Source organism: Eptatretus burgeri, chromosome 2, assembly GCF_056783735.1.
Source record: "Eptatretus burgeri isolate ZD-2024b chromosome 2, Ebu_testis_v1, whole genome shotgun sequence".
Taxonomy (NCBI): domain Eukaryota; kingdom Metazoa; phylum Chordata; class Myxini; order Myxiniformes; family Myxinidae; genus Eptatretus; species Eptatretus burgeri.
The window spans coordinates 47,253,123-47,273,024 of record NC_140962.1 but is presented as its reverse complement, the minus strand read 5'-3'; the positions used below and the strand labels follow the sequence as shown (position 1 = coordinate 47,273,024).

At 45.5% G+C, this 19,902-nt stretch overlaps 1 protein-coding gene across 6 annotated transcripts in view; it reads left to right on the top strand.

Moving 5' to 3' along the window:
* SMARCA4 (SWI/SNF related BAF chromatin remodeling complex subunit ATPase 4) overlaps positions 1–19,902 on the top strand; it is a 186,753-nt gene that overhangs the window by 110,098 nt on the left and 56,753 nt on the right. For all 6 annotated transcript variants that reach the window (XR_015050977.1, XM_085853449.1, XM_085853454.1 and 3 more), the window contains 6 exons: positions 5,084–5,152; positions 5,727–6,014; positions 6,171–6,278; positions 7,876–7,962; positions 10,326–10,372; positions 16,651–16,817. Coding sequence is in view for 5 of the 6 variants with exons in the window: in XM_085853449.1 (XP_085709575.1) it covers positions 5,084–5,152; positions 5,727–6,014; positions 6,171–6,278; positions 7,876–7,962; positions 10,326–10,372; positions 16,651–16,817 (766 nt within the window). In the remaining variant the exon portion in view is untranslated. The remainder of the gene's footprint in view (positions 1–5,083; positions 5,153–5,726; positions 6,015–6,170; positions 6,279–7,875; positions 7,963–10,325; positions 10,373–16,650; positions 16,818–19,902) is intronic.

Here is a 19,902-nt window from a genome sequence, read left to right as displayed (position 1 = left end):
ACAAGAAGAGTGGGTCAAACTGCCAGTCGAGAGGTGTAGGAAGCTCATTCATGGCTATAAGAAGCGCTTGATTGCAGTTATTTTGTCTAATGGTTAATAATTTGGTCAACGCCATTTGTTTTTATTTTCTGATTTAAAAGGTTATATTAAGTTCTGAATCAAAAACAAAGGTTCTGTAATATTAACAGTGAAATATAGAATTGTGGAGACCAAATAGTTTTGTCAATTTCAACTTATTTTTGGAGAACATTGTGAGTTATTTGAAAAAGGTGCAAGGGTGCCAATATTTTTGGACACGACTGTACGTGAGCTGCTCTGGAGTTGGAACACCAAACATTTTATATGTTCTGTCCCTTGATGGGAAAACATTCAATATTGTCGACCCAAAAGCATGGTAATAATGTGTTAAATTTTGTTGATATTTCTGTTCAATATTTTGCAGCTTGGGAAAGAAAACGTTTGTCTCTAAATATGTGCTTAATTGTGGTAGTCCAATAGATGTACGTTAGATCCCGGGCAACGCCGGGTACCTTTGTGGGAGGAGGGAGAGGAATGGTGAAGGAGGGAGAGAAAGGTTCGAGGTGAAAGGAGGGAGGGGAATGGGTGGGGTGGGAATCCGGAGGGAGGGGGTGAGGTGGTAAGCGGCAGGGGAAGAGGTAGGACGAGGAAGAAGGGGTGGGAAGAGGGCAATGCCGGGTACCGTTGTGAGAGGAGGGAGAGGAATGGTGAAGTAGGGAGAGAAAAGGTGGAGGTGGGAGGAGGGAAGGGGAAGGGGAATGCGTAGAGTGGGAATCTGGAGCGAGGTGAGGTAGGGTGGGAGGAGGCAGGGATTAGGGGTGGGAGGAGGCAGGGGAAGGAGTTGGAGGAGGTAGGGGGAAGGGTGGGAGGAGGGACATGGCGTTGCCTGGCAGCACCGGGTACATACCTTTGCGAGTTAAAGAATAAACCAGCTTCTACATTGTGAAATATTTTTAGATTGTCAATTATTGTAATATTATTGGAACAGTTATTGTTTTTATTATCATCATGTCGTTAAACAAAAGGAGAGCAAAATGCATGATGTAAAGTTAAATTCATTTTGACATGAAGCATACATACAGTAAGTATGATTGTTAGGTATTGTAATGTCGTGGTAGAGGTGCGCTGAGGCAGACACGAGCGAGGGAATAGCACAACCCTGCTTTATTGCCACGAGCGGGAGTGTGAGCGTACGATGCCCGTAACTCCGCTTTATTACGTACTCGATGCACTCTACAGGCACACGACCCACAGGCCACTGCTACTGACAGTACATGCTACTTCTGACGCTACTCGTACTACAAGTCCCCAGTGGGCGAGTCGTGACATATGAAGCCCCAACCACGTGACCACCACCAACCGTGACTAGGGCCACACCCATACAGTACACTCCTCCCCACTAAAAGCATGATTAAACAAATGACAATAATCAAAAGCATTGGCACTACAACACAGAAAGCAACCAGCGCCAAAAATGGCATTCAGCAAACGCACTGGCACCATGATACAAAAAAAAACAACTGGCAAAAAAACGAAAACAAAAAACCATGACGTAAACAAGCAAAGAGGAATAAAATGACATCAATCGTGTGGCCGTGAATCAAACCCAGATGAGACGACACAAAAGAAAACGTGCTTCATCTGCACAACCTGCCACCTCAATGCCGCTGTGTTAACTTGGCACATCATTCATCCTTTCGAGCTGAATCCCAAAATGCAGTGGACAGGTGTTCGAGTACTGAACTGCACGACGAACCCAATGATGGCTACAGACCACAAAACCCTGGCCGTGTCAAAGATATAAAGAAGCAAGTTGGGAAGCACAGCATCACTACGCAGCAGAAGCGCCCCCAGGTGGCTGATGCTTACCCGCCTTCCGGCGAGGTCGCGATGACCTCCCGCGCCCCCTGGCCAACAAGCCCCATCAAACGCCCCCGGTCGACAAGCTGGCACATCTCCCCCAGACAGGACCGAATCAGGTAAACACCCCGAGCCTGCAAGCCCCGCGGCGCCACTGTGGCTGACCTTGGCGAAAACAGAGGTTTGCGCTCCATGGCCCCAGGCACGTCTGACCTTGGCAATATCAGGGGTGGGGGTGACGTTGAACAGCGAGCCAGCCCCGGCTCTGAGTCGATCTCTGAGTCCCACACGCGAGTCGAACCGGCAATTAGCCGGCTGCGGTCCCAGCAATCCCATACAAAACCACGCATCACATTCAGTCATGCCATAAAGCAATAAGAACATTGTCTGTGCAGATGCAAACTCCCGTTTTCGTACAGCGCGTTCTCCCAGTATAACCCCCACACATGACAGGGTAGCGAACCGTGGACTGCCCTCGCAGCTGGAGATCAGCAAGACCTCTTAATTCGCTACGATTGCCCTCAAGCTCTTCACATCACATCGATCATATCGGTCATCCCATTGATTGATCCCAACCAAACATATCATGCTCACACGCGGACTGTCGGCATTTGCTTTAACAATGCTAAATCGAATCACTCGTGCAGCGAGAATCAAACATACAACAATCAGCAATTTATGAATCATATCGTGTGTACGCCTCTTGGTTGTCACGACGTTGCGATGACTTGCTTGTCGTCGATGGTCGCGTTCCGCAAACTTCTTGAACGCGACCGGCTCGCTCCAATCCCCCGCTGAAATCGCCTGAACGACACGGGTGTGCACTGTACCACGAGCGCCGCGGGAGGGCGAGAGCCCGTCGCGGCTGACATGGCTCCCGTTGCTCCAGACCCGTATATCGTCGTCGCCGGAAGCAATGAACGGCAGCCCATGTTGCATCGTCGCGGCTCCTGCCGCCAGAACCTCGCCCTCGGGTCTCGAAGGAGGCACAGGTGCACCTGGAGGTACGAACTCTGAAACAGGAACCGCGAGCCCCTCCCCTCGCACCACGAACCGCGAGAGCGCAACCCGCTGACCTCGATGGGTGACCAAGACGTGTGCCCTGCCAACCACCGGTAGCGTTCACCGGTATACGTGTGCAATGCAAGGATAGCCCTAAAAAGACGTAGACTGGGGAGTGCACGAGCGGACTCAACTCGAAACACGATCGGTGCCCCGATCATCTCGACCTCCACTGTCATTGGTCTTGTCACCTTCGGACCAATTGAAAACAGGTTCAACATCGGCAGCATCTCCTGCTCCGGGTCGCCGGGATCGCTATGCCCAGGCTGCACGCCTCGACCTGGGGCGTAAAAGTGTACGCCATGCACAAAACACCGTACCGGCAGTCGGTCTTGACCCGGGACGTAGGGGTCGCTTCGCACACCGCCATTCATGATCGTTATGATGGGCAATGACTCTCGGCACACACACCGTAGACGTCCCCTAGTGTTCAGACCGCCGTCCGACTGACTGCATTGCAACGCTCGGTCACGACCCGCACCGAAGACCGTGCGTGCGGCTGTGCGCGCTTGGTACATCGCGCTGACCTCCGGACCATCTGCCGCGCACCGACCATCGAGACCCCGGACATCTCTCGGAGCTTGTGCGACAGCCGACGCCGCGTCTGAGCTGAACTTAATGTCCTCGTCCTTTAGCCGTGGCATTGCAGAAACCATTCCCGAGGCTTGCAAAGCAGAAATAAAACGAACTCCGAGCGCGGCCGTCGTTCACTCAACGTGACTCGCAGGCACCGGCGAGACGTCTGGCTGCAGGACTCGACCCGCACCGAAGACTGTGCGTGCGGCCACGCGAAACTCGCGATGCGCTTCCCTGGGACCCTCGCCAGGTGTCGAACTCGAACCGCGCGAGTTACGCTGAGTTTCCCGCTCCAGAGATCCAATCGCTCCGGCCAAAGACTCCAAGTCAATACCGACCGCGAACCAGGCACTCTGCACACGTCGATCCCATCCTCGTCACCAAACTGTAATGTCGTGGTAGAGGTGCGCTGAGGCAGACACTGGCGAGGGAATAGCACAACCCTGCTTGATTGCCACGAGCGGGAGTGTGAGCGTACGATGCCCGTAACTCCGCTTTATTACGTACTCGATGCACTCTACAGGCACACGACCCACAGGCCACTGCTACTGACAGTACATGCTACTTCTGACGCTACTCGTACTACAAGTCCCCAGTGGGTGAGTCGTGACATATGAAGCCCCAACCACGTGACCACCACCAACCGCGACTCGGGCCACGCCCATACAGTACAGGTATTGAGTTTAATTTTCAAGTGATACATTATTTGATCCTTAGCCTCCTTTCTACCCTTTGGGCCTTCACACCTTTCAGATCTTTTAATAACCGGTAGACCCCTTTGAGCTTTAGACCCTTTTTAGACGTTTTAAGACCCTTTAGATCCCTTCAGACAATTCTGACCCCTTTTGACATTTTACTACCCTTAAGACACTTTTGTTTTTAATACAAGATCTAAGGAGCTGCCACTCAGACACGCACGCACGCACGCACGCACGCACGCACGCACGCACACACACACACACACACACACACACACACACACACACACACACACACACACACACACACACACACACATCCTGATGAGATAAACACTCAACAGTCACTGAGCTTGGGGGAAGTGCCATCACTTCCCTGGATACTCTGGGTACCACTGACGCCATAAACAATGGCACTGCTTTTCTCACCACACTCAGCGGGGAATTTCCTCAGGAGAAATTTCCTCCTCCCCATGGATGCCAACCAATGGGAATTGTCCGTGCTCTTTCTTTTTAAATGCTGAACGTCAAGCAAGGAAGCAGTACATACCATTTTTTAGTCTTTGGTATGACTCAGCCGGGGTTTGAACCACCGACTCCCCAGACTCGGAGTGGATGCTCTAACCATTACACCACTGAGTCCTCAGACCTCTTCAGGCCTTTCCACCATTTGACTTTTCATTTAGCCTTTCATTTGTAATGAACGACCTTTCATTTAGTACACTTTCTATTTATTTGCCACACAAAATATGCCACACAATACGAGTCCTGGCGAGGATCTGCAACGTGTGATTGCTCTTTCTTGTTGCTTGACTTATGTATATATATATATATATATATTTTTTTTTTTTCTGTGTTCTTCAAAACAGATTCGGTGGAAGTACATGATTGTGGACGAAGGACATCGCATGAAGAACCACCACTGCAAGCTAACGCAGGCGAGAGTGTGATTTGATGTTGTGATTTGTTCTGATCTTTGAATGATGCACTTTGATGATATTTTTTTTCATTTATGGGAATTACATGCTCTTGTTTTGACAATGCAGTTCAGATTCACAGTTTGTATTGGAGCATAGTAGCCATTTTTCAGCATTCACTCTGCTTTAACAACAGGAAGAAATTATTATACGAACTCGCAGAGTACCCGCCCCACAGGCGATCTTGTTCCAAGCATGCAACGCGTACTTCTGACACATATCTTTATTTGGGTGGTGTATAGGCAACTGACAGCTCTGCATATGCAAAAAAAACCCAACAACAACTGAAGCAAAACCATACCTACGGCTTATAATTCAAAACACCTCACTGCACTGGAAAACGTGGGGAGAGGAATACTGCACTGTAAATAGTGGAGACTTGTAAACACCCTCCACCACCTGGAGGTGGCGCTACACGATACACATTTACATCGAGAATTTGCATCTCCCCTCCCCCCTTACTCTCCCAAGACCACCGGCAAGTAATTCGATTGGACATATTGATAGGAATATCCAATCTTTTGTGCCATCTTAGGTGCTGAACTCGCATTACCTGGCTCCACGACGGGTGCTTCTTACGGGCACTCCGCTGCAGAACAAGCTTCCCGAACTGTGGGCTCTTCTCAACTTCCTCCTTCCTACAATCTTCAAGAGCTGCAACACCTTTGAACAGTGGTTCAATGCACCTTTTGCACTAACTGGTGAGAAAGTGGACCTCAATGAGGAAGAGACCATCCTCATCATACGTCGATTGCATAAGGTCCTCCGACCATTTTTGCTTCGGCGGCTCAAGAAGGAAGTGGAATCTCAGCTGCCTGAGAAGGTAGAGAGACTCGAAGAATAATGTCAACACGAAAATGAGTCCTAAGACCAAAAATCTGAACTTCAGTTGTGGTCCATTTTTCTTTTGCCTTGATTTTATTCTTGCCTTTGTGAGTTTCCTTTAACCAATTCAGTATGTGGCAATTTTTGTGTGCAGGTCGAGTATGTAATCAAGTGTGACATGTCTGCACTTCAGAAGGTACTATACCGACACATGCAGGCCAAGGGTGTGCTACTTACAGATGGCTCTGAGAAGGACAAAAAGGTAGGTAGAGCAAATATTTAATTATCTGTTCAGCAAGTTGATGTTCCAGATGCCTCTTGGGAAATATTGTAATTTGAGAAACACCCCCAAATTTCCTTTTCTCTTTTTTTCATCCTACTTTATTGCCAAGACAAGAGTTGGTGGATTCAGGTTTATTTTGTCTCCCAAACGGTCCATGTCGGCGTGACTTGTACAAAGCTTGTCCACACTCAAGGGGTAATGGTTAGAGCATCTGTTCCGAGTCTGGGAGGTCGGCAGTTTGAACCCCGGCTGAGTCGTAGAAAAGACTTTAAAAATAGTACGTGGTGCTTCCTTGCTTGATGTTCAGCATTGTAAAGGATAGAGCACGGACAAAGAACCATATGTGGTCACCACAGCACAGCCTTTGATGGGCCTCATGGCCTCCTGCGTTGAAGTTCCTTGCAAAGGCAACTTTTTTTTTTTTTAGTTGTCTTTTTTGCTTATGTAATAGGTTTCACCAGAAGGGACTATAGGTTTGCTCTCCGTCTGGCCGTTCGTCTGTCGGTCCATTCCACCTGTGGTTTTTCATACTTTTTCCCCCCTATACCCTTCAACTGAAACTTAGTACATGACTTTATTATGATAAGTTACAGAACAAGTTCGAGTTTTCGGGTGTTTCATCATTTTTTCAGTTATACCCTTTTTGGATTTAGAAAATATCACATCGATCAGGGGATGTGTTGCAAAGCAATTCTCGCTCTTGTTTTATTTTATTTATTTTGTTGAATTCCTACAGGCATGCCTGCATTCATTTTTTCACATTCTGAGGTATTTAAACCCTGCAGGCTGAATCCCACACGTGAACCTTACGGGGAGGTTAATATTTCATCAGAGCATTACTTCCACTCACTTATGTTGAAAAATAAATTAACGGTTGAATCATTAATGTCAATGGGAGTAGATGGAACAGTGGGAAGAGAACCATCTATATGTGGTCTCTGTAGTTCCCCACTGACTTGACTCCTTTGCACGCCTTGCCGACATGGCTGCTGCTGCTGTCACTTTTCATCTCTCACCCCGGCGTCCACCTCGACTCTCACTAGGGCATCCACCACATTGGCCTCTCACTGTGTCATTCTTCATGGTAACCTTTCATCTCAGCATCCCCCATATTAGCCTCTCACCCCAACATCTCCCTTTTAAACTTCAAACCCGAGCAACTCGCGTTTCAGCTTCTCATCCTGGCATCGGCCTTTTTTTCTTCTCCCCCTGGCAGACTGAAGGACCTTTTCTCGTGCACCCCTGACTATGGGGCTCCCATACCGTTTCCTTCCCAAGCATTATTGTCAGTCACTTCACTGTCCCCGTATGTGGACTTGATCGTCATAGAATAATAAATATATGGGAATAAGGGAAGGTAAAGAAAGATAGGAGGTTTAAAAATAATTCATGCCATGTGATAGATTTAATATGTCGATGGTGTCAAACGAATAAAAAAAACTACAACATCGCGTATTCTGTTCTCGTAGCTGGCACTGCATTGGATGAACATTTTGCTTTGATCCGATTACTCTGGAGATTGAACAAAACATCAAAACTTTCATTATTCTCACACAATTACTTTTTTATTTTTCAGGGAAAGGGTGGAGCTAAGACATTGATGAATACCATTGTTCAACTAAGGAAGATTGCGAACCATCCATTCATGTTCCAGCACATTGAGGTGCTTCCATAAACCGTACTGCTGAAAACATGTACCCCTTGTATGCTTACCCAGTTTTGTTGTCTTTTAAGAAGCAATGCCAAGTGAATGTCTGAGAAAAATCGGATGTAGTTAAATGAAACATCCTAGAAACATTTCTGCAACTTTTCAAAAGTTCAAAAGTCAGATCATTGTTGTAAAAAATTATATTTAATTTGAATAATTAATTATTTACTTTAAACTCTGGTGGGCTGACAGGATGGCCTTGAGGTATGCACACTCACCTCGAGCCTGTCTAACCTGGGTTTGATTCCCGACCTGGTGGGGGATCTAAACGAAATGGAAAATCTGAAATATTTTAGAAAAATGCTATATAGGGCTCGTGTAACAAAAAACGGTATGATTAGATCAATATGAGAATATTTTTCAAAACTGGGGTGTTTCATACACCCTCCTTGTAGATACCTGCATTTGCTGATATATTTTGACGATTCCCTAATGTCTTGCAAATGGTCCATGTCGGCATGATTTGCACGCAGTTTGTCCAGACTCAGTGGTGTAATGGTTTGAGCGACCGCTCCAAGTCTTGGAGGCTGGTGGTTGAAAACATGGCTGAGTCATACCGAAGACTTGGTAGTAATTGCTGCTTCCTTGCTTGACGTTCAGCCTTTTAAAAAAGGATTAGAGCACGGACAACCCCCAAAGGTTGGCAACCTTGGGAAGGAGGAAAATGATGTTGCGAGTACCCAGGGAGTGCTCTGGGAAGTGACGACACTTGGAGAGGGGGGAGAGGGAGAGGGGGAGAGACTGCGTGGGTGAGGGAGAGGGGGAGAGACGGCGCGGGTGAGGGAGAGGCGGCGTGGGTGAGGGAGAGGGTGAGAGACGGTGAGGGAAAGGGGGAGAGGGGGAGAGACGGTGAGGGAGAGGGGGAGAGACGGCACGGGTGAGGGAGAGGGGAAGAGACGACGTGGGTGAGGGAGAGGGGGAGAGACTACGGGGATGAGGGAGAGGGGGAGAGGCGTTGCGGGTGAGGGAGAGGCGGCGTGGGTGAGGGAGAGGGGAGAGGCAGCGTGGGTGAAGGAGGGGGGAGAGACGGCCCAAGTGAGGGAGAGGGAGAGAGACTGTGCAAGTGAGGGAGAGGGAGAGAGACTGTGCAAGTGAGGGAGAGGGGGAGACACTGCAAGTGAGGGAGAGGGGGAGAGACGGCGTGGATGAGAGAGAGGGGGAGAGACGGCGTGGATGAGAGAGAGGGGGAGAGACGGCGTGGATGAGAGAGAGGGGGAGAGACGGCGCGGATGAGGAGAGGGGGAGAGATGGCGCAGATGATGGAGAGGGGGAGAGGTGGTGTGGGTGAGGGAGAGGAGGGAGGTTGTGAGGGAGAGAGAGAGGGGTTGCGCGGGTGAGGGAGAGGGGGAGATATGGTGGGGGAGAGGCGGCAGGGGTGAGGGAGAGGCGGCATGGGTGAGGGAGAGGGTGAGAGACGGTGAGGGAGAGGGGGAGAGATGGCGCGGGAGAGGGGGAGAGACGGCACGAGTGAGGGAGAGGGGGAGAGACGGCGCGGGTGAGGGAGAGGGGGAGAGACGGCGCGGGTGAGGGAGAGGGGAAGAGATGGCACGGGTGAGGGAGAGGGGAAGAGACGGTGCGGGTGAGGGAGAGGTGGAGAGACGACGTGGGTGAGGGAGAGGGGGAGAGACTACTGGGATGAGGGATGGGGGAGAGGCGGTGTGAGTGAGCGAGAGGGGGAGAGACGGCACGATATCCTGTTCACAGATAAACAAACAAGACAGACAGGGTTGAAAACATAACCTTCGTCCACCTTCGGTGGCGGAGGTAACTCCGTAATTTCCCCACTTTATTTTCTTTCACAACCCAGTCGGCACATCATTATTTACCTATTTACATAATCGCTTAATTTGGATTAATATATCCTCACTGTTCCATAAATTCATTTTTATTCCCCTCTAAATTCTTAATCAGGAGTTGAAATAGAAATGAAATTTTATCTCTTCTCATGTTTTCACTGCACAAAACAGTGCATCCACTTGGCATTGCTGCTTGAAATGCATTCAAATGCACTTTCTACAAAACAATGTTGCCAATGTTCTTGCGCTCTCAATCTTGCTTTGTATGTGTTTGTTTGTTTGTTTCTCCCCTCCACCCCCGCCTTCATGCCTGACAATGTATTTACATCATCGCCCCTCCTATAGAATTGCCTTATTTCCCCTATCCCCCTTCCCCTTTGTTTGATCATCTCATTTACATCCCTCCAAGACCTGATCCTATTTGTTGTTTGAACAATCTCTCTCTTTGGTGTGAGTTTTTTTTTTTTGTTGTTTTTTTATCCATGTGCATTTTTAATCCAAATTTATTTCTGTTTTCTGTAGGAATCTTTTGCAGAATATCTTGGCTTCTGCAATGGCATTGTTCAAGGGTGAGTTACAGTATACATTCCACTTAGTTGCTGCATTGCCTGGTATTCTTGAGTACCTCAAATTGTTTGCCATTTTGTGTAATCAATGTTTTTTTTGGAAAGGTGGAACTTTTGAATTTTCTAAAATCCGCAAAATTGTTTGGTGGCGGGATTAAACAATATAATTTACTCATATGTTCCTTTTTAAATTCTCCTTCCTCCTCTTACTCCTCCAACCACTAATACCCCTATTTTTCTTCCTCTTTATTATGGTTTGTGTGAAGATCAGCGTTTTAAATTTTAAATCTTATTGTGAACTGCCGCAATGAAATGAGTCGGAAGGCAAAATATACATTTGTAAAATCTGTCGAAAATGAGCTTTAAAACCAAATAAAATATGTGAAACCGACAAAGCCACAAGCCCATAAAAGCTGTTTTTATGATTGAAATACCATTAGTGTCTCGGTTGGTATGGATGCCCCTGAGGAAGGATCCATTATAAATGGTCACAAAGTGTTCAAATTATAATTGCTATTATCCAAATATTCAGGCTCAACCCATCAAAATCAATCAACTTCCCAATGTCGAAAAACAGTCAATTTTAATTGGCCTATGCCAGCGATATTAATTTGCAGAAATACTTTTCCTTCTCAAACTTTCAGCTCACCAGTCCACAATGATGCTCATAAAGTTTTGGATTTATCAGATCATTGGTTCTGATGAAGTATTTGAATTGACAAAAAGAAAACGTCACAAATCCAAAATGGCTACCAAGCTTTTGGATGAATCAACTTCGTTGGAGGGATATGTCGTTAATCTTTTGACTTGCATCAACCCTACAAAGTTTGAAGTTTGTCGTTTTGTCTTGTGTCATGAGGACAACTGCATTGCATGATATGGATCATAGACCCTACTGCACGCACTCCAATCCCCCCTTGCACTCACTCCCCTCCCCCCTTGCACTCACTCCCCTCCCCCTCCCCCCAGCCCTACCACATGCACTTCCCCACCCCCACCGCACACATCCCCTCTCCCACCGCACACATCCCTCTCCCCACCGCACACATCCCCTCCCCCACCGCACACATCCCCTCCCCCACCGCACACATCCCCTCCCCCACCGCACACATCCCCTCCCCCACCGCACACATCCCCTCCCCCACCGCACACATCCCCTCCCCCACCGCACACATCCCCTCCCCCATCGCACACATCCCCTCCCCCACTGCACACCTCCCCTCCCCCGCCCCCCACCACCATTGCACACCCTTTAGATTTTTCAGGGACGCAGTATTTAATGCACAGAAATGGCTCCTTTAAATAATTGATATCTTTCTTCAGAGGTCGTTGCTGCACAGCGACTGAATTCCAGCAACCCTGATTCTGCTATTAAAGACAGGGTGATATTTGTCACCTGCCAACAAATTGGAAGATGTTTCAGATGGTTTTATTTCATTTTTTAGTTTATCGAAACATAAGTTTTAATTTGAGATAATTATGTTTTTTTTTATGAGCTGGGAGGGATTTTCCTTCTTTCAGATAATGACAATTGTGAACTTGGTTGAGTTATTTTTATAACTAGAGTTGTTAGTGAGTTTGGTTGAGTAAACCTCTTATTGTACTACTTTGAGGTTTTTATTTATTCATTTTTGTCTACATGGTCAAGGCTCGTGGAAAAGCTTGTGCACTGACTGAATGTAGCAGGATGTAACAGGACTCGCAAGGAACAGTAGAGATTCATGCAATCGGAAGAGTAAGAGAGAGGGGTGGGGGTGGGGGGGGGGAGGGGACACCAACAGCAGAATTGAAGGCCAAGATAGAGGGATATCTTGGACAAACAATGAGGGGCAGGAGAGGACACCTGGGATGGGCAAGATGAATACAGAAGCAAACTTCAAGACTTGGAGGGAAGGATGAGATCGAAGAGAATGTGGAAATTGGTTACACAGGTGGGAAAAAGAGCAATGAATGAGTGGAGGTGAGCAGTAATCTTGGATTTAGGTAGTTTCATGAGAAGAGGGTTGATGGAGGACTGTGTGTGCCCTCCAGAAACAGAAACCTGGGAAAAGGGGGGGGGGGGGGGAGGACAAAACACGGAAGGAATAGAGGATGCAAGACAAGAAACAAAGTGGTAGAAGACAGAGAGACGACCGACCTGTCTGCAATGGCGAAGTGATATGGACTCAGCTTCATCGTGGGAGATTCCAATAATGTTGAAGGTCTTGGTTTCCATGGCGTCAAGATGAGCGAGATGTGAGGCAGAGGAGCCAGCCCAAGATGGGAGAGCATTACTCTGTCAAGCTGCGGATGAAGGCCTTGCAGGTGGATAGCAGTTCAGGTGTGCTCATAAAGGACTTTGTATGATGGAGGATGCCCAGTCGGCAGCCGGCTTTGGAGGCCAACTTTAAAAATGTTGTTTGCCCAAGAAAGATCATGGCTGATCGTGAGACCCAAGAGTATGAGTGAGTGACCTTCGAGAGGATTGCAAAGAAAGTAGATGGGAAGGTTTGACATACAGTCCTTTCGGAGAGAGAGAGTGAGTGTGTGATATTTGTCTGGATTGAAAAACATATTCCAGGTGTTTGACCAGCTTGTGATTTTGTGAAGATCTGAAGAGAAGGAACAGACTGCAGCCTGCCTGTCTGAAAGAGGAGGGATGTCATGGCACAGGGTGGAGTCATCAGCAAGTACATAAAGGGGATATTCTTGAGAGTAAGAGAGATCGATTTTCAAGATCAGTAATCGGACTGGCCCCAGAACACTGCCTTGGGGCACTCCTGCTTGACATGGAGAGCAGAGAAAACTAAAAAGGCACTCAGGAGAGCAAGCGCATACCTCCACCATGTAATGTCTGTTCCACGAGAACATATCGGGCCCAATACATTTTTGAAATATCATGCTAGATATCATTTTTGGCCCTATCAATGGTAAAGAATCATTTTTAAAATTAAATAATTCTCGTATCCAGATCCGGATTTGGATCTTCACCAAAATTGAATCAATTCTTCCTTGGCAAACCAACATGTCCACCAAGTTTCGTCCAAATCCATCCACAACTTTTTGAGATATCGTACTACATATTATTTTTGGCCCTATCTCCGAATGGTGAAGAATCACTTTTTAAAATTCCAGTAGTCAGATCCAGATTAGGATCTTCACCAAAATCGAATCAATTAGACGTGGTCACATACCCGTGTCCACCAAGTTTCATCTGAATCCGTCCACAACTTTTTGAGATATTGTGTTATAAACTGGTTTAGCCCTATTTCTCAATGGTGAATAATCACTTAAAATATTATCAGATCCGGATCCGGATCCGGACCTTCCCCAAAATCGAATCAATTTGTCATAGTCACACACCCAACCTGTCCACCAAGTTTCATCCGAATCTGTGAACAACTTTTTGAGATATCATGCTATATATTAGTTTAGCCGTATCTCTGAATGGTGAAGAATCACTTAAGAAATTCTAGCTGTCGGGTCTGGATCCGGATCTTCACCAAAATCTAATCAGTTCGTCCTTGTCACACACCCAACCTGCCCACAAAATTTCATCCAGATCCATCCACAACTTTTTGAGATATCCTTTACACAGACAAACACAGACAGAAAGGGGTGAAAACATAACCTCCTTCGGTGGCGGATGTAACAAACAAACAAATGAAAAATCACTCGTTGAGTGACAACTTGGCAAAACAGCACAAAGTAGGATTGGATTTGGTAAAGCACATACCTCTGACAGGTGGAACAGTTTACGTTTTGTATCCCACTGAAGGGCTGGATCCGAACCAAAATCCAATCATCTTGTTCTTGTCACCTATTCAACTCATCCACCTTGTTTCGTCATAACTCGTCCACAACTTTTTGAGATATAGTGAAATATTTAGTTTTTGGCCCTATCTATCAATTTTATAAATTCGGCCTGTGTTGACCTTTTAACCTGAAAATTAATTGGTAGTTGAATTCAGCGACCTGACTTGAAAATGCTCTTCAAATTTCAAAACAATCGGATGAAAATTGAGAATTTTAGAAATTTGGGCCAAATTGGCTCTTTGATTTATATAGACCTTTTGGTCTATGTTAACCTCAAAATTAATAGGTGGTTTAATTCAGCGATGTGTTATGCAAATGGTCTTCAAATTTCAAGTCAATCGGATGAAAATTGACAATTTTAGAATCGGTTTTAAAATTTGGCCTATTTTGGGTTGACCTTCTGGCCTATGTTGACCTTTTGACCAATGATAACCTCTAAAGTAATAGGTGGTTGAATTCAATGACCTGATATGCAAATCGTGTTCAAATTTCAAGTCAATCGGATGAAATTTGAGGATTTTCGAAAATTTGGCTCAAATTGTCCTCTTGGCCTATGTAGACCTCTTTGGTCGACCGAATTTTAGGAAATTTCAATGCGGGACCATTGCAGGGTCGGTGACATTAACCTCTGAAAATTTCAGAATGATCAGTTTAGCCTTTAGTGGTTTGGGCTGGAGGCGAGCGGACAGACAAATGAAAAATCTTGCTTAGCACGACACTTGGTGAATTAGTTGACCTTTCCGTGTGGTGGTCCAAGCTGTAATGTCATGGAACGTGTGGTGTTTATTTGTTCGTACATTAATAAAATGACGCGACGTCACAATTAACAATTATCAGGCGCGCGTTGTCATGGTAACGGCAGCAGATTGAAAATTTTCTCAACTCATTTAAAGCCACCATGTGACATTAAACAACTTATCATCGGTGCTTGTTGCCTTCATTCTGATCGTAGGAAATATTTGAAAATACCTAGGAACATTGCTTTTCAACCAGCTTTACGATCCCGTTATCAGGTTTGAAATGTGTTGTAAAACAAAAATATGTATTTTACATGTGTGTTTTTCACGTTTTGGGTGACCTTGACCTTGACCTTGGGTGAATTTCGATCAAACTTTGTACACGTTAATATTACACGCATAAATGGACAGTATAAGTTTCAATATAATAAGTGCAAAACTCTGAGAAATAGCCATGTGTAATTCACAAAATTCCCCATTAGTTTTTAATGGGCGATAATATAAAGTGATGCAGAATCCAGATCCTGATCTTGAACATCACCAAAAGTCACATATCTTTTTGCACTGTGGATTTCTATCAGCTGTTAAAATTTCATCCAAATCGGTTAAGAATTGTGACCTGTAGAACGAATCGAATTTTTTTTACATCACGCCAATAGCTAAAAACTTTGATGTCATACGTTTGAAAAAACTGTGCATAATTTGTACTAACATGCATTTTAAAACATTGAGATATTCCATTGAAGTTTGGTTTGGCGTCAACAGGAAGTCGCTACGACTTCCGGTCACTGAGTTATGTCCAAAAATGTGTTTTCACGTTGTGTGACGTCACGTCGCGACATTTAGTCCGATTAAGACGGGGTTTGGACGCGGACCGTCTCAGGTGGATTGCCTATCAGGTGTAAAATTTTAAGAACGACTGGTCCAGCCGTTTGGGCTGTAGACGACCGAACAAACAAACAAACCAACAAACGGAACAGACAAACATACTTGACAAAATCGAAGATTTCGCCAAGTAAGAAACAAACGGAGGCGATCAGCATTCTTGTCAAAAATTTTGTTTTTTGCCAAGTAACAAACGGATAGAAAGGAGTGAAAACATAACCTCCTTCACCTTCGGTGGTGGAGGTAATGAGTAACCCATGAGTGGAATTTGCCTTGGATACCATCGGCAGAGAATTTGGAGAATACGGCTGGTTACCAGACTATGGAAAGCACGAGATGATAGGTCTCTAGTTGGGATTTAAAAAAAAATCCATTAGGACCATACTCTGTGCAGAGCAGCAGTTGCTGCTACCTAAGCAGTCTCCTTGGCTATTGGGCGCAATCCTGGACGGGTCGCCACTCCTACACAGAATACCAGCAAGCTGGCACTCATTTTGCTGACCTCGGAAGGATGACAGGCAGAGTCAACCCCACCTGGTATTAATTCAACGGAAAGGGGGATTTGAACTCAGGATCCTAGCATCCCAAACTCACCACCCTAACCATTAAGCCAACACCAGGCATACACCCTATCGGCATTGAAATAGAATTCATTTTTTATTTTATTTGACAGGTATGCAAGGCTGGCTGTTTTCACTCCACTTCGTCTTATGGTTGTCACTTGGAAAAGTATTTTTTGTCGTGTGCGAACTTGCATTAAATTTTGCTTCTTTGAATTGCTGAATCTGCTTTGACTACGAACTTTGTAAAGTATTGCATTCAATCTGTCCTCCTTTACCCCCATTGTTCTTTGTTCCCCAATAGGCCCGACCTGTATCGAACATCCGGAAAGTTTGAGCTTCTTGATCGCATTCTCCCCAAACTGCGTTCAACTAACCATAGAGTGTTGCTGTTCTGTCAGATGACGACTCTCATGACAATTATGGAAGATTACTTTGCTTTTCGAAACTTCCGATACCTCAGGCTTGATGGTATGTTTCTTAATTTGCATAATTTTAATATTTGCCCGATTGCACCTTCACCGTGGAATTTTTTTTAATTTTCCTTCTTCTAATCCGCAATGCCGGCAAATATTTATTTTGTTTTCTTCGACATTTTATATCTTAAAGTATGTTTTGATAAACGTGTCCCACTGTTCAGCCAACTCAGCAACTGGGAGCCATCCAATGCTCTTTTTACATTGCAAGGTGAACGAACGGTGCTGTACTGAATCCCACAGTGCACGGCAATGGATAATGTCTGTCGTTTTCTTACTCTACATTGTATTATTTCTTCCATTTTTATCTCCCCTCATTACTCTTGTGTTATGGTCCGTGTGCCATGGAATGAAGTACAGCATGCCATGGTTTTGTTTGTGCTGTGAAAAAGGGCACAGATGCTCTGGCTGTCTATTTTCTCACGCAACAGGTCTCCATATCATGTAAGACGATTGTCTTCATGATGTAAGCTGGAGTTTGCTCGTTTTGTCTGTGTACTAAACTCCCCCCCTCCCCGTCACACCCCTTTCTCCCATTAGCCACAGCCTTCCATTCCAGTCACTTTTTGACCCTGACGTTTTTTTTCTTTTTCTTTAATCCTCACTTTGTTTTTGTTTGTAACTGACACTTCCTTTCGTCATTTGATATTTGATAAAATATACCTTTTGTAATATATTTCTCAAGGTCCCACAAGCCTCAAAGGTCATCCTTTGTCTCCAGGTTGTAAATACTTTTCTTCTTTTTTTTTACCACTATGAAATTAAAACAAGAGCAGCCTACTCCCAAATAGCCCAAACAAGCCTGAAATAATATCAATTTGTTTCTTATACAAGAGGTGAGCAGTTCGCTTGTGCCCTGACCAAAAAAATATAACGAGAAAGATGTCATGCATAACATGACACATGCAAAATCAAAATAAACAATTGTTGCCATTGAAACAGCAAATTGGCTGTTTTGAAAATTTGACCTATCAAGTGTTTTACACGATTGATTGTTGGAATAGGTGTTTTGCATGTTTCAGATGGTCTTGACCTTGATCTTTGACTAATTTTGACCACATCTCACTCACATATACCACACATAAGTACAGATAAGGTGCGTAACTTTCAATTTGATATGTTGAAAAATTGTTGAGGTATGGAAGTAATAAACTCAAAAAAGTACCATTTCATAAAACTGGCACTTCTCGCTATACGAACTAGATGCATTCCACGAAAGTAGTGTGTATCGCAAAAAAGATTTTCCCATAGAAATGGGGCAATAATTCGAAGATGCGTTCCTGGAGAGGTTGGGGGAGTGGGGGGCTGATGTTCGGACACCTCGGGCAACCAAACCTAACATAACTAAATATAAAAGATGTAACAACTCGGTAAATCAATACACATCACAAAATGTATTTACTGAATGAATACCCACCATAAATACATCCAAATAGAAGAAAAATGAATGAATATAGTATTGTACAGTGGGCTAAAGGGTGTAAAGGTCTAATGGGTCAAAAAGGTACAGTCCAGTAAGCTATATATAATGGAGCAAGTGTATGTGATTATGTATGTACAGAATATCCGCTCTTCACCCATTGGTTGGACAGCCGACCTGACGTCACCCACAATTGTAACCTGAACGACTGAACCTAAAGTGTCCAAAGGACCCAAAAGACCCCCCCCCCCGAGGACCCAAAAGACCCTGAGGACCTTAAAGACCCCAATGAACCAAAACATCCAAAGACCCCCTAGGAACCAAAAGACCCTGAGTACCGCAAAGACCCGAGGACCCAAAAGACCCAGAGAAAGCAAAATACCTCGAGGACCCAAAAGACACAGGGCACCCAAAAGACGTAGGGCACCCAAAAGACCCAGAGATCCAAAATACCAAGAGGACCCAAACTACAGGTCACTAACCACCCCCCCCCCCCACACCCACACACAATCCAATGTCCTTAATCCCCCTCCCACTACACCCAGACTCTGTGCTCCCCTCCCCCTTTCTTCAAAACCTCAAACCCCTCGATCCCAACGCTCTCTGCCCTCCATCCCCCAAGCCAACTCTTTAATCCCCTCCCCCTTTCTCCCCAAGTCCTCAACTGCCCCAAACCCCGAGTACTCAATTCCCCTTCCAACCCCAAGTCCATCCACCCCTCCCCCCACTTCCCAACATCTCAATCTCCCTCTTCCAATTTCATGCACCCCCACCCCCAACTCTCTGTCCTTCTGTCCCCATTTCTTCCTGTTCTTAACAACATTTCACAAATATACACAGGGAACTTTGGCACATGAGAAGGCAATTCGGCCGATCATGTCTGCTCTGTTCCTGTTCCCATTTTGTTTAGAACAATGTTAAAAGTAAATAAAGATGGAATGGTAAATTCACAATCACTTTCCCCTTTTTTCCCTTATCCTCACTATCATTCACGAACCAGTGTTTGTGTGTTTGTTTGTCGCGCTACTATTCCTACAGTTGTGGGCCAATTCCATCCAGACTTGCTACATAGGATCAGCATGACCACAATTCATGTATAGGGGTATTTTTTATCTTTGCTGGTGGTCTTAGGGGGAGGGAGAGGGACGCAAATTCTCAATGTGTATCGTGTCGCGCCACCTCCAGGTGGGGGAGGGTATTACAAGTCTCCACCATTTACAGGACAGTATTCCTGTCCCCACATTTTGCAGTGCACTGAGTTGTTTTGAATTTTAAGCAGTCGGGATGTTTTTGCTTCATGCACAAAACTTCATGGGTTATTTTTTTTTTTTGCCGACACAGAGCTGTCAGTTGCGAATACACCACCCAAATAATGGTGTGTGTCAGAAGAACATGATGCATGCTTGGAACAAGATCACCCATATGGCGGGTACTCTGCTAGTGCATAATTAAGACGTACTCACATGGGTCAACGGAGGCTTCACCATCCACCCGTGTTTTTTGGTTTTTTCATGTCCATATATCAAGTCAATCGGATGAAAGATGATATGTGACTTTGACCTTTGACTTATTGACTGAAAAAATACAAACAATAGGTTTCCAGCTTTTTGACTAGCTCGATCAGTTGATTGTTTCATGAAGATCTTTTTCGTGACATTTT